This window comes from Chenopodium album, chromosome 12, assembly GCF_948465745.1.
Source record: "Chenopodium album chromosome 12, dcCheAlbu1.1, whole genome shotgun sequence".
NCBI lineage: Eukaryota > Viridiplantae > Streptophyta > Magnoliopsida > Caryophyllales > Amaranthaceae > Chenopodium > Chenopodium album.
In genome coordinates, this window is record NC_137845.1 from 50,932,486 (window position 1) to 50,944,544 (window position 12,059).

The following is a 12,059-nucleotide window of genomic DNA, read 5'->3' on the forward strand; positions in this document are numbered from 1 at the left end:
TAGGCAATAGAATATCTATTTACACAGTTACCACCTACTACAACAAATAATTAATCTGATGAGCAAACTTTACTTGAATAGTGAATAAGTAAAATTATGAATGACCAGAGTGCATTATATCCTTTCGAATCATCATACCACTTTAATTTTCTTTTTTTTTTTTTTTTTGCTCTCTTTTTGTTACCTTTTCAAAAATTCTTTATTAAGATGATTAATTACCATTGTTTAATGTTTATAAAGAACATCATTTCTATAAATAGCATATTTAATCAGTTAAAAATAACTTTTAACCAAAATTCCATCAAATTTTGACCATTTAACTATTTAAGCACAATATTATTAGTAAGCAATATTATTAAAAATTGAATGAGTGATTGGCTTTTAGATTTTCTAGGGATTAACTAGCCAAGTTTAGCTATATCTCCTATCATCTAGTAAAAATAGTTTAATTTACGAAAGGTGGAGAAAATCAAGAAACCAAATCCACAAAGTTATGAGAACAAAACTTGTCAAAATTAAGTTGGTAATTAAATAGTTTTGCTTATCATTTTTGAACAAAAGTCACATTACAATGGCATTCAATTCTATCTTGATCTTCTTCTTTGGTGTTTCCTTCTTGTTCATAGGTGCCTTTGCCTCAGGGCCGCCCGCAGGTACTGAGTTATACATTTTTGTTAGCACTCATGCATGCATGTTTTACAAACTTATTGGAACATTTCCTCCCCTAAGGACCCTAACATAAGTCTCCATTTGCGCTTATCTTTACATGTATTATGAATTATGATTATATAACTCGTATAGTTGTATATTACAATATATTTATAGGGAAAAGACAAAGTTTAAAAAAGGATAACAATCATAACGTACTTACTTAGGGGTAGCTAGGTCAAAATATAAATACCTAAAATATTGAGATTGCAGATGTCATCTGATCTAAACTATAAATTGGTTAAGTCTAGATGTAGTATGTCAATTATGTTTGAATCTCACACAAAGCAAGATAATAGAAATGGGCACCATAAGAATGTTTACCCTTGACTAACATGTGGAGACTCATCAAGATTTTCTTAGTTCGTGAATAATCTATTATACTATAATATTCGGAATTTTTTTTTTCTTCACATTTTCTGCATCCTTATTAATTTATATAATATAACATGTTGGATAAAAAAAAAAAAAACGACGACATTTTGAAGAGATAAAAAAGCTACAGTTTGAAGAGAATGATGCCAAATAAGTTTCATTATTATTCTTATTCCTTGCACAAATTATACCTAGTTTTTTTGTTAATGTTCAATTGGTCGGAAATATATGTAGCAAAATAATTGTTGTATTAACATAAATTTTAATGGTAAATTTTGCAGTGTGCTCATCGGGTAAGAGGCAATCCCCAGTAGATATCAACACATATTTTGCAATACTCAACAAAACCTTAGAACCGCTTGAAAGAGAATACCATTTTCATGATGCTCACAACACTACATTTGTTACTGATGGCAAACATTTGGAGGTTAATCAATTTTCTATATCATTTCTTCTTATTCTTTCACTTGATTTATAAATTACTCCCACAAATTCTTCCCGCTTGTTATAAATAATGTAATATGTAAATACTTTTCCAAGAGAAATATAAACCGATAATACGAAATTTAGCATTACAATTCACTGGATTAAGTTGAAATAATATAATTGTGATTTGAAAAAATTAGAATAAAGCAAAATAAAATACCTAGTTTATGAAATGACCACTTTAAATGAATGGTGGAATGAATTTTATGGAATAGAGAATATGCTTTACCAAGAAGAATAACTCTTTACTCTCCATTTGCCTAATTTTACACCATGAGTTAAAAACTAAGATCTCATTGCACTGTTGGTAATCACATACCCAACTTGTAATCACGCCTAAAACGTGCAACTTTGTTAACTTCACTCTATTGCTGGAATAGAAACAAATGTTCAAAAAAAAAAAAAAAAAAAAAAATGATGATAATGAAAAATACAACAAATCACATTAATCTGCTTCAATTTGAACAATAATTGGTCATTTTTATTTTATCCATGGTTGGTATCATCTTATTTTTTTTTTATCTTTTATACCCTTGGCACAACATGAGTTGTTGATATGACTAGCAGAATTAATCAAAAATGATCAAACAATTTGGAAATGAAATAAAGAAAAATAATATAAAGAGAAAGTTTCATTATTAATTTTTTTTTAGTAATACGGGTCGGTTCACATTTACTTAATTTCAGTTCAGTTCAACTCCTAATTTCCCTCTCTCATAAAATATTCATTTCAGCTCAGTTCAGTTCATCTGTTCAGTTCAGTTCCAATCAGTTTAGTTCAGTTCAGTAAATGTGAACAGGCCCTAAAAGTAAATATATTATTAAAATATAATATATATGCTTTTTTATTACACAAAAAATTCTGTAATTATTATACAGTCAAATAGAGAATAGTTATGTGTGTTTCGTATTAGACTATTATGCACAAGTATATATACAACCTAACGAGATTAGGGCTCATTAATTCGACCCAATTACTATACACTGAATAGGCTTAACATATTCTCCGTACTAACTAGATAATCCGTCATTTGAAATTTTGACTTGAAAACTAAATATCATAAATTTTACTATAACTAATACTTCGTTACTTTTTGATCTCTCTATTTGTAAGAGAATACTACCCACTATATATTTTTTATCACATTCATTGCTAATTTAAATCAATAAAGGTTAAACCTTTTAGAATTGTCACATATAAAATTTTGCTATTATAATAGAGGTTGCAGTTTTGTTTATCTGTACATAAATTATAAGAAATTATTTTGAAATCAAAATGTTCACGCATTATGCAGATATCTTTAGGTGGGGGTGGAGAATTAAAAATATATGAAAAGACATATAATTTGACACAACTTCAATTTCATACTCCATCCGAGCATCGGTTTAACAGTGTCCCGTAAGTCATTTTACTCATTACTATTTACTTTGTCTGGAATTTAAACCACCTCTTTCTAATTAGTCATCGTCCTCATCGAATATAAATCATCTCATTTTTGCCAGAGGAATTTCAATCCAAATCCAATTGTTAATGGAGATTAGACATTGAAAAAGATAAATAGGAGATTAATTTATCACATATAATAAATATGTCTAATGTCTCATATTTATAGTTGATTTATGGAGGTGCATAAAGTGTGTAGAAAAATCTACCCACATAGTTCTAAATTAACTACATAACTTTAGAAGTTCCATGAGCATACACCATTTCTTTTATTCTTTACAATTTATTGCCAATAAATCAACATGACAGAATTTCTTAAAAACCATGAGACATACAAGTAATTGGACTTTAAAAAAATTGGCCCACATTGGCCATAATAGCCCCACACGTACATTGTAATACTTTTTTTTACGCCTTACAACATTTACGAGCTACAATAAATAGTGTGAGACTTGAGATTGTCTCACCCAATACTTACTACCAAGTATAATATTGCACACAACATAGCTTTTTTTTTTTTTTTTTTTTTTTTTTTTTTAACATAGGTGGTTTAATTTTTTTTTTTGTAAAAGTTTTATGTATAATGCTAATAAAAGTTGGATGTGTGCATGAACCATGTAAGATATGCTGCAGAGCTACAACAGATACACGAAGCCGCTGATGGCAGCCGAGCAGTGGTGGCGATTCTATTCAAATATGGACCACCTAGTCCTTTCATTGACATGGTAATCATACGCTTTAATTTTTTTAGTTTCTTATTACCATTATGTGGTTAAAATAAAATATGTTTGATTGATAAGAATAAAACAAAACAAATTAAAACATCATATGAGAATTTGCTAGTTCCTTCCACGATGAAAATTGTTTCAAATGTAAAATTTAAAATCTTAAATTTGTAACTTTTCTAGTAAAATCTTAAAATTTGGTAGTTGGTACTAAATAAAAACAAGTTACTCCAATATTTAATTAAAGAAATAGCTTATTATTTCATACGAAGTACTCGAGAGGTATAAAAGAAAGATAAATGAGATAATATAAGTAGTGTGTAAACTTCTCTTTTAAATAATTAGTAATGTAAAGTAGTAAGAGAAATTTTTGTACACCTTACCAAACATAGCTTAATTAGGGCCTTTATTATTTTGGTGTTTCACCCGTTTCACCCTTTGGACTAATTCGGATTCAGAGATCAGTTTTGGGTGATTAGGTTCCAGTCCCCTCCCAATTATTGTTACAGGAGATCGAACACACGGTCCTTTCTACCAAATGTAGCCCCAATAACCACTACACAGTACAACAACCAATTGGTTGATTAGGGCCTCTATGCATGGTTTATGGTATTTTAATTAGGGCCTCTATGGTTCATGGTTATTCAATTATACCTTTTTTACTTCATATCATTATTACAAAGTAAGCCATTTATAGACAATTTCAAATAGTATAAGTTTTTTTTTTTTTTTTTTTTTTTTTTTTTTGATATATGCTTAATAATCAAAGAAAAGATTACAAACGATGGAATAAATTCGCTATGTATATGCTATTTAGAAGAGCTTTACTAGCTCCAAGATTATATAGAGTACAAATAAAACATAAGTACAACTTCCTCACAAGAACACGCCGGCTTGAGCATCCAAGTTGCCTTCGAACATGCTGTAGGAGATACCCAAATTTTCCTGTGTTGGCTTTGGATCCCCATTTTTGTTGATGTTGGGAAAAGTACGGAAAGGCAGAGAACACGCGGTTGTTGGCATACATTAACTCGGGCTCAAAAAGACACAAAGAGTCTTTAACATTAGATAAAACATGTAGTAATAAAAGACGATCAAGGCTTAATGACACAATGAGTCCCTTTTACAAGAGGCTCGGTACCCTTAAGTGTGGGTACCTTTGATCCCTTCTCTAAGGAAGAGATCATTACCATACTAAAAATCCCCAAAAGAAAATTTTGGGAGCCCCCATGTTGGAGAGTAGGGTTGGGATAAAGGTTTTTCAAAGCAATAGATTGACAATCCATTGCTAAGCTGAAACGGTGAGTACCAAGTGATAACACACCATTACTCTGTCGACCGAACAGGTCAAAAAGCGTAACAAAATAAAAACCACAAGCCAAGACCACCCTCAAGAACCAAAACAGACCACAAACAAGGACTATCCTTGAAATTACCGAAACCTGAAAACCAAACCACTTAACGAGAGGCTTAAAACACCCCCTTAGCCCCCCAAACATCATGTAAAACCACTTAATTAAACACAAATTAACCCAATCAAAACAACAAAAGCATCGAAGAATAAGTTTATTGGAACGTAATAAATTCAAACAAAATAAGTTTAAATACTATTAATTAAGTTCTATTCCGATAAAAACAATTTTAGACAAAATATTAAGCAAAACAAAGTCTTAACTATTAATCAATAAGGGGTCTAAAACATATTAGTCTTAATCACATGGGGCTTCCACTGATTATTAGAACAAGCTACGAGCATGACATACGCAATAAATTGAAAAACCTTTGTTAAAATATTAATGAAGAAATAATTTTTGTATAAATGTTTCCAAATAACAATAAAGAAAACACGACCACGCTTTTTATGTCCCTTTGCATTATTATCATGAGAGATCAGCACTTTCCTAATAACTTCATACGAGTATATGTATATGGTTCTTGTCAAGCCAACATTCACTTGCGTCGGTTAGGAAGAATAAGCAATCATGCATCATGCATTCATGCATGTCTAATTTTATTATGTCATTTTTAGTCCGCAATTTTTTTAAATTTCTTGATTTTTATTAATTTACGCTCCATCCGTTTCTAAATACTAGTACTCCTCCGTATCATACTACGAGTATATTTCTACTTTAAGTGAGTCGTTTTGAAAAAAGTAATACACAGGGGTAAGTCTTGTATGTGGCTAGCCACATGGGGTGGCCACATTAGGTTATAAGAGTAATCTTCATTTATATGTATGAGTAACCTCAATTTTTCATAAGAGTAACTTCATGGTGTCCATAAAAGTAACCCAAATTCATTATATGAGTGAATTTAAGTAATTTAAAAATAAGTAACTTCATTTGTTCATTCGAGTAACCCCTATTCTTTTGTTTTAAAAAAATGAAATAATAATTCCACTTATTTAAGAGAGTAACCGCTATTTCTCATTTAAGTAACTTACATACGCGTTAAGCACTACTAAAATTCGGCCGAATTGCGACCACTTATTTACGACCGCCATAAAAACGGTCGCAAAAATTGCAATTTGCGACCGTTTTTCAAGCAGTCGCAATTTTGCGACCGTTTTTTAAACTGTCGCAAAATTGCGACCGTTTTTGGCCAAAAAACGGTCGCAAGAGTGGTTGAACAATTTTTTTTTTAAAAAAATACATGTGTAAAATAATTATAAACGAAAATTAATCTATTACGACCGTCAAAACGGTCGCAATTTGTGAAATTTGCGACCGTTTTATACACGGTCGCAAATATCCAAAATTGCGACCGTTTTATAAACTGTCGTAAATATCAAAAATTGCGACCGTGTTTTAAACGGTCGTAAATTTCCCAAATTGCGACCGTTTAGACGGTCGTAAATACGGTTATATTTTTTTTTTAATAAAAATAGGGTATTTAAAGGTGCTCACTTCACCCTAACCTAACCTAACATTCATTCAGCCGCTTCTTTCCTTGCACACTCTCTCTCCCCTTTCTCTCTCCTCTTTCCCCTCCATCTCCTTCTCTTTCCTTTCTCCTTCTTTTTCCTTTCCTTTTCTTCTCACGTCTCTTGTTTGTTCTCATCAATGGTGTTAATTTGCATCAAAATTCTTTCTCCCCCATTTTTGTTCTCTTTTTCTTCTGAATTTCGTCAACTTGGGTGTTTAATTTTGTCTACAAACCAATAATTATGGTGTTTTTGGTCAAATTCGACCATAAAAATTCCAGATTTGGAGTTTTCATGGTCGAATTTGACCTTATAAACACAAAGAGGATGAATTATTTTATAAGGTATGTTGATTTTTCTGAAAATTTTGTTTGGTTTTGTTATTATTTCATTTTTTTTGTTTGACTGTATTTATATTCATACGGATTTTGTTTGATTTTTTATTTTTCCCGATTTTTTTGTCTGATTTTTGTTGATGTTTATTCGAATTCATGTTTGGTTTTTGTTATTTGTGGTTTAGATTTTTGTTGATTTTTTTTCGATTTTTTGGTCGGTTTTTTGTTTGTTTTTTTTCGATTTTTTGATTTGCTTTTTGTTGATGTTAATACGAATTTTTGCTATTGTAGTGACAGTGTTGTTGATTTAGTTTTGAGGGTTTTTTTTTATATATAAATTCATGTGTTTGGTACTTTGGTGGTATGTTTGGGATGTGGGTTTAATTTTGGTGGATTTAGTTTTTGTGGGTTAGTTTCTTTCGGAGATGCTGACCCGGAGCGAAGGAGAGATGACAAGGTAGTTATGGTTAACGGTGGTGGTGTGTAGAGGTTGTTTAGGGATGGCGGTGGTGGTGGGTAAGGTGGTTTGAAGCGTAAAAGTATGCAGGCCAGTGGAATGTAGCTGCTGGTTGCATTTGATTCTGTTTTTTTTTTTATTTTTTTAAACAATTAGCGACCGCTGAAAGCCGTCGCAAAAGTACGGTCGCTAATTTGCGACCGCTTATGACGGTCGCTATTTTCCAGAATTACGACCGCTTTATAAGCCGGTCGCAATTATTAACATTTGCGACCGTTTTTTGAACGGTCGTTGAAAATTATAAAAGCGGTCGCAATAAATTTGCGACCGTCAAACGGTCGTAATTATCTTTTTTTGCGACCATTGAAATAACGACCGCCACGTTACGACCGTTGACGGTCGCAATTAATTTTGCTATTTTTACGACCGTTAGAGACGGTCGCAATTTAGCTTAATTTTAGTAGTGAAGGTAACCTCATTTGCTCACCACCGTAACCCTTTATTACTTAATTAATTGTCTTGTATGTGATTATGTGAAGTGGCCACACCATGTGGCCAGCCACATATAAGAGTTTGTGAATACACATTATATCACTTTCTAAATAAAGAATTACTCGTAATAGTATAGAACTATAGACAGCATCGATATTATGTTAGAGACACAAACTTTCAAATGATATTTTTAGTATTAAATTTTAAATTCTTAGAATGATATTCAATCAAACGTGGCTTCTAATTCAGGAACATAGTTGTGTTATTCAAAAGAATAATACGTAATATACATATTTCTTATTAATCGATCAAAACGGAGTAAATAATACTTCGTATATATTTATAGAAGAATATGTAGCTTAACAATTTGTACACGTCGTTTATTTTAACCTTGTACTATTGTCGGATTTGATTTTTTTTTTTTTCTTTTTTTCTTTTCTTGTTTTAGTTGAAGCCCCAATTGCAAGAACTAGCTAAGAAACCTTGTACAGAACAAAGGATTGACATCCCAAAGTTTGATTTGAGCTTCTTGAGGAAATGGCCACGCGATTATTATCGATATCTTGGCTCTCACACTTCTCCTCCTTGTGATGAAAATGTCATTTGGAATGTGCTTTGCGAGGTACATATATACACTTTAATTATTATCATCAACTTATATATATATATATATATATATATATATATATATATATATATATTTCAAATTTATCATTTATTAATATACTCTTTCAGGGGGGAAAAATACACCCATACTTTTTAATCGGATTTGTAATCACGTTAACAAATTCAATTTGGATTAGTATCGTGGCAATTAAATTCTTAAAATTAAAATAGTAGCTAAGGGTCTGTTCTCTTCATATTATTTTCAGTTTAGTTTATTTCAGCTCCAATAAGTTCAGTTCAGTTCAGTTCAATTCTTAATTTCCTTCTCTCATAAAATATTCAATTCAGTTCAGTTCAGCTCCAATAAGCTCAGTTCAGTTCAATTCAGCTCAGTTCAGTCAATCAGTTGAAGCCCTAAACTCTCAAATTTATCGCTGTTATACATGCATATTATAACATAATAACATAATTAAAATATTTTTGTTATAGGCTAAAACAATATCAGTGGAACAAGTGGGTGAACTAAGTGCTCCTCTTTGTGAAGAAAACAAGAACAATGCACGGCCCCTGCAACCATTGAATGGAAGAAAGGTCGAGATGTATGATGAGGTTTAATTTAGTTAATTTAAGCATTTGTTTAAATGGGGCTTGCAATTGTCTAGCTAGCTAGCAAGACAAAATTTTAAAGAGCTAGTACGACTCTTTTTTTTCTTCCACTTTTTAATTTTTATCATTTATTTTTTTAATTGTATTGAAAAATTATGAGAAACAACATTTTATTAGTGTTCTGTGAGAAACTACTTTTAATACATTTTTCTTTTTACATAATAATACCAAATGCATGCCGGAATTTGTTACATCCATAAAATTCTGGCGTTGATCAATCATGTGTTCACTATTTCTTGCATTAAAATAATATTACACTTTTTTCATTTCACACTCGTGTTCGCTATTTCTTGTATTAAAATAATATTATACTTTTTTCCATTTCACACATTGTAATATTTTTCTATTTGCACATGTTTTCTCTTTTTTACTCTCCTTATTAATCACATAAGTCCATATCTTTATTCCTCTTTATCTCCTTTCTCTTCTTAAAATCAGTGTCCCGTCACCATGTTGCAATATTTGGGGAACGAATGAAATATGATACTAAATTTTCTACAATTGACAGAAAGCACAATCAACTACCAAACCGTCCAACATATACTTGTAATAATATACAAGTAGTATAAAAAATTTCGGATCCTTGTAACATCTACTCCATTACACGATAGAATTTGATCTTAGGAATATTACACCTAAAACAGACCAAAACTGCTAATCATGTAATGACTTCCAAATAGGGAAATTAAATATTTAATTTCAACAATAAAGATTGAATGATTGGAAAAGCTTAAATAATTGATATCAGGTGTAGTAGCTACTAGTTAGGATTTCATAGTCATAAACATCTATCATGGAGATACTATATTGTATAAAACAACTGTATTTACTACATACTAATCATTGTATTGATCTAGGATTAGTTTCAAATGCATGGCAGTTAGCTTCTAATTAACCACTTTGGTCTGTAGTTAGTGGATTTGGTTGCAAGCCAAGATATTTCATTTGTGCATCTCAATAATAGAAGATGTCACCTTTAACTAGCTTAATTCGCAAAATTTACACATTTAATGAATACGTAAAAATCTAGGATTAAATTCTATTTATCTGTGTTTGAAAGTTGAATCTTATTCAAGTCGTATGAAATTTCTCAAACTTAAATGTATTCAGATATGGCTATTAATACGTAGTATAACTTTAGATGAACACGCATAATTCTATATGCACCCAGATACATGTAAAAACATCTCTGAATCACGTGATTATAATGAACTAAAGAAGTACAAAGTATGTACTAGTATAATAGTTTGCAAAAGCACGAACATTGTGGGGATATTGTAAGTTTGGAAGCGTGTGAGAACAATTATTATTAAAATGGAGTAGTAATTGTTCACAATACCCTTGCACTAAGGTGGGTTTTTTTTTTTTGGAACAAAGGTGGTTGACATAGTGACATGTATAGACAAATGACAAACTTGTCTTCAGCATAAACCTTTAGCTCGAGCCTCCTTTGCCACTGAAAGATTAGCAATGTTCACATCAATCACATGTATTTTAACAGTACAATAATGTTTCATTTTTCATGTTTTTTTCGCCTACAATTCAAGTTTAATTTAGAAATTAAAGTTAGTAGTTTCGGCTTCTACTTTATATTGTTGTCAATCTGGTCAATTTTAAGAATCGAGATGAGTAATTTTAAACTCATACTTAGTGAGAATGATATTTATAGTCTAAACAAAAAATTGAAAATTTGTGGAGATGTCAAATTTGCCTTAAATATTCTATGTCTATTCATGAGGAACATGAACGAAATAATGAATGTTTAAAAACTCACCAAATTGTGTCAATGTAATATAACATTAGATTATGTACCAAACTATTACATGAAATGTAGTCGTATGTATATATTGGTGAATATGATATTGTGAGCTATCATTGTAATATATGTACTCCTTCTCCTGTTTACTTTTTAATTGCAATAATTCTCTGATCAAAATGTTATAACTAAATGTAAACGGAGGAAGTACCTTATTCACTGAACTTATTTGACTAAATAATACGGAGTAATTGGTAGCACATCTATTTTATCAATTGGTAGTGCATGGTAGTGCATGAGAGTTGTTAGTAGTTACTAGTTAGTACACCAAATGGTCAACGTTTGAGCAAAACAAACATTTAATTTTTGAAAAAGTCATAACCAAAGCGCCAAATTTTTATCAGAGCATTATACACTACTACTCCGTATTAGAGTAGCTACTTTAACCCAAACATCTAATGCAATTAGTTAGTAAAGTCAGCTAATGATGCACCCAATAAAGCTAATACAAATGACTAATAGCTAATTGCTTACTACCAAGTACAATCTTATTCAAGCAAAGGTTAGGTTGGAAAAATTAATCAAAATACTTGACGCATTCCAACAAGCTATATATGGACCTATAGAACTCCATGATATCACAAATTTATCCAATTTTTGTACATCTAAAATGTCTCAAAATTATTGCACCAAAAATAAAATGTCTCACAATAAAAAATATGCTTCGGTCTTGTCATTTGGATGGAGATGGAAGCAACAACCACTACTCCATCCCCCCGATTCTTCACTAATAAATATAGAGAACTTACGTATTATCAATAAAGCGTTTATGTATTCTGGATAATGCGATATATGATTAACTAAGTCTAAAGTTTTATCTATAGCAAGTAAGATTGATAAGTTTACATAAATTTCAAATTCACACGCTTAAAACTCCAAAGTCCTAACATTCGATGTTGTCGAGTGCTCGAGTTAGAATAATTTCAATTATTCATCTTAAAATTATCGTGATAATTATTTTTATCAAAAAGTAAATTCAAAAGATCATGAATCTATATAGAAGAAGAAATCACAAATTGTATTTAC

The 12,059-nt window shown here is 30.8% G+C and overlaps 1 protein-coding gene across 1 annotated transcript; it reads left to right on the forward strand.

Moving 5' to 3' along the window:
* The first annotated feature begins 571 nt into the window (after positions 1-571).
* Positions 572-9,166, forward strand: LOC145572544 (alpha carbonic anhydrase 1, chloroplastic-like). The gene is made up of 6 exons (XM_081631510.1): positions 572-653; positions 1,365-1,510; positions 2,865-2,968; positions 3,636-3,738; positions 8,394-8,567; positions 9,041-9,166. The coding sequence occupies exons 1-6, from the start codon at positions 572-574 to the stop codon at positions 9,164-9,166; spliced, it is 735 nt and encodes a 244-aa protein (XP_081487636.1).
* Positions 9,167-12,059: the final 2,893 nt, after the last annotated feature.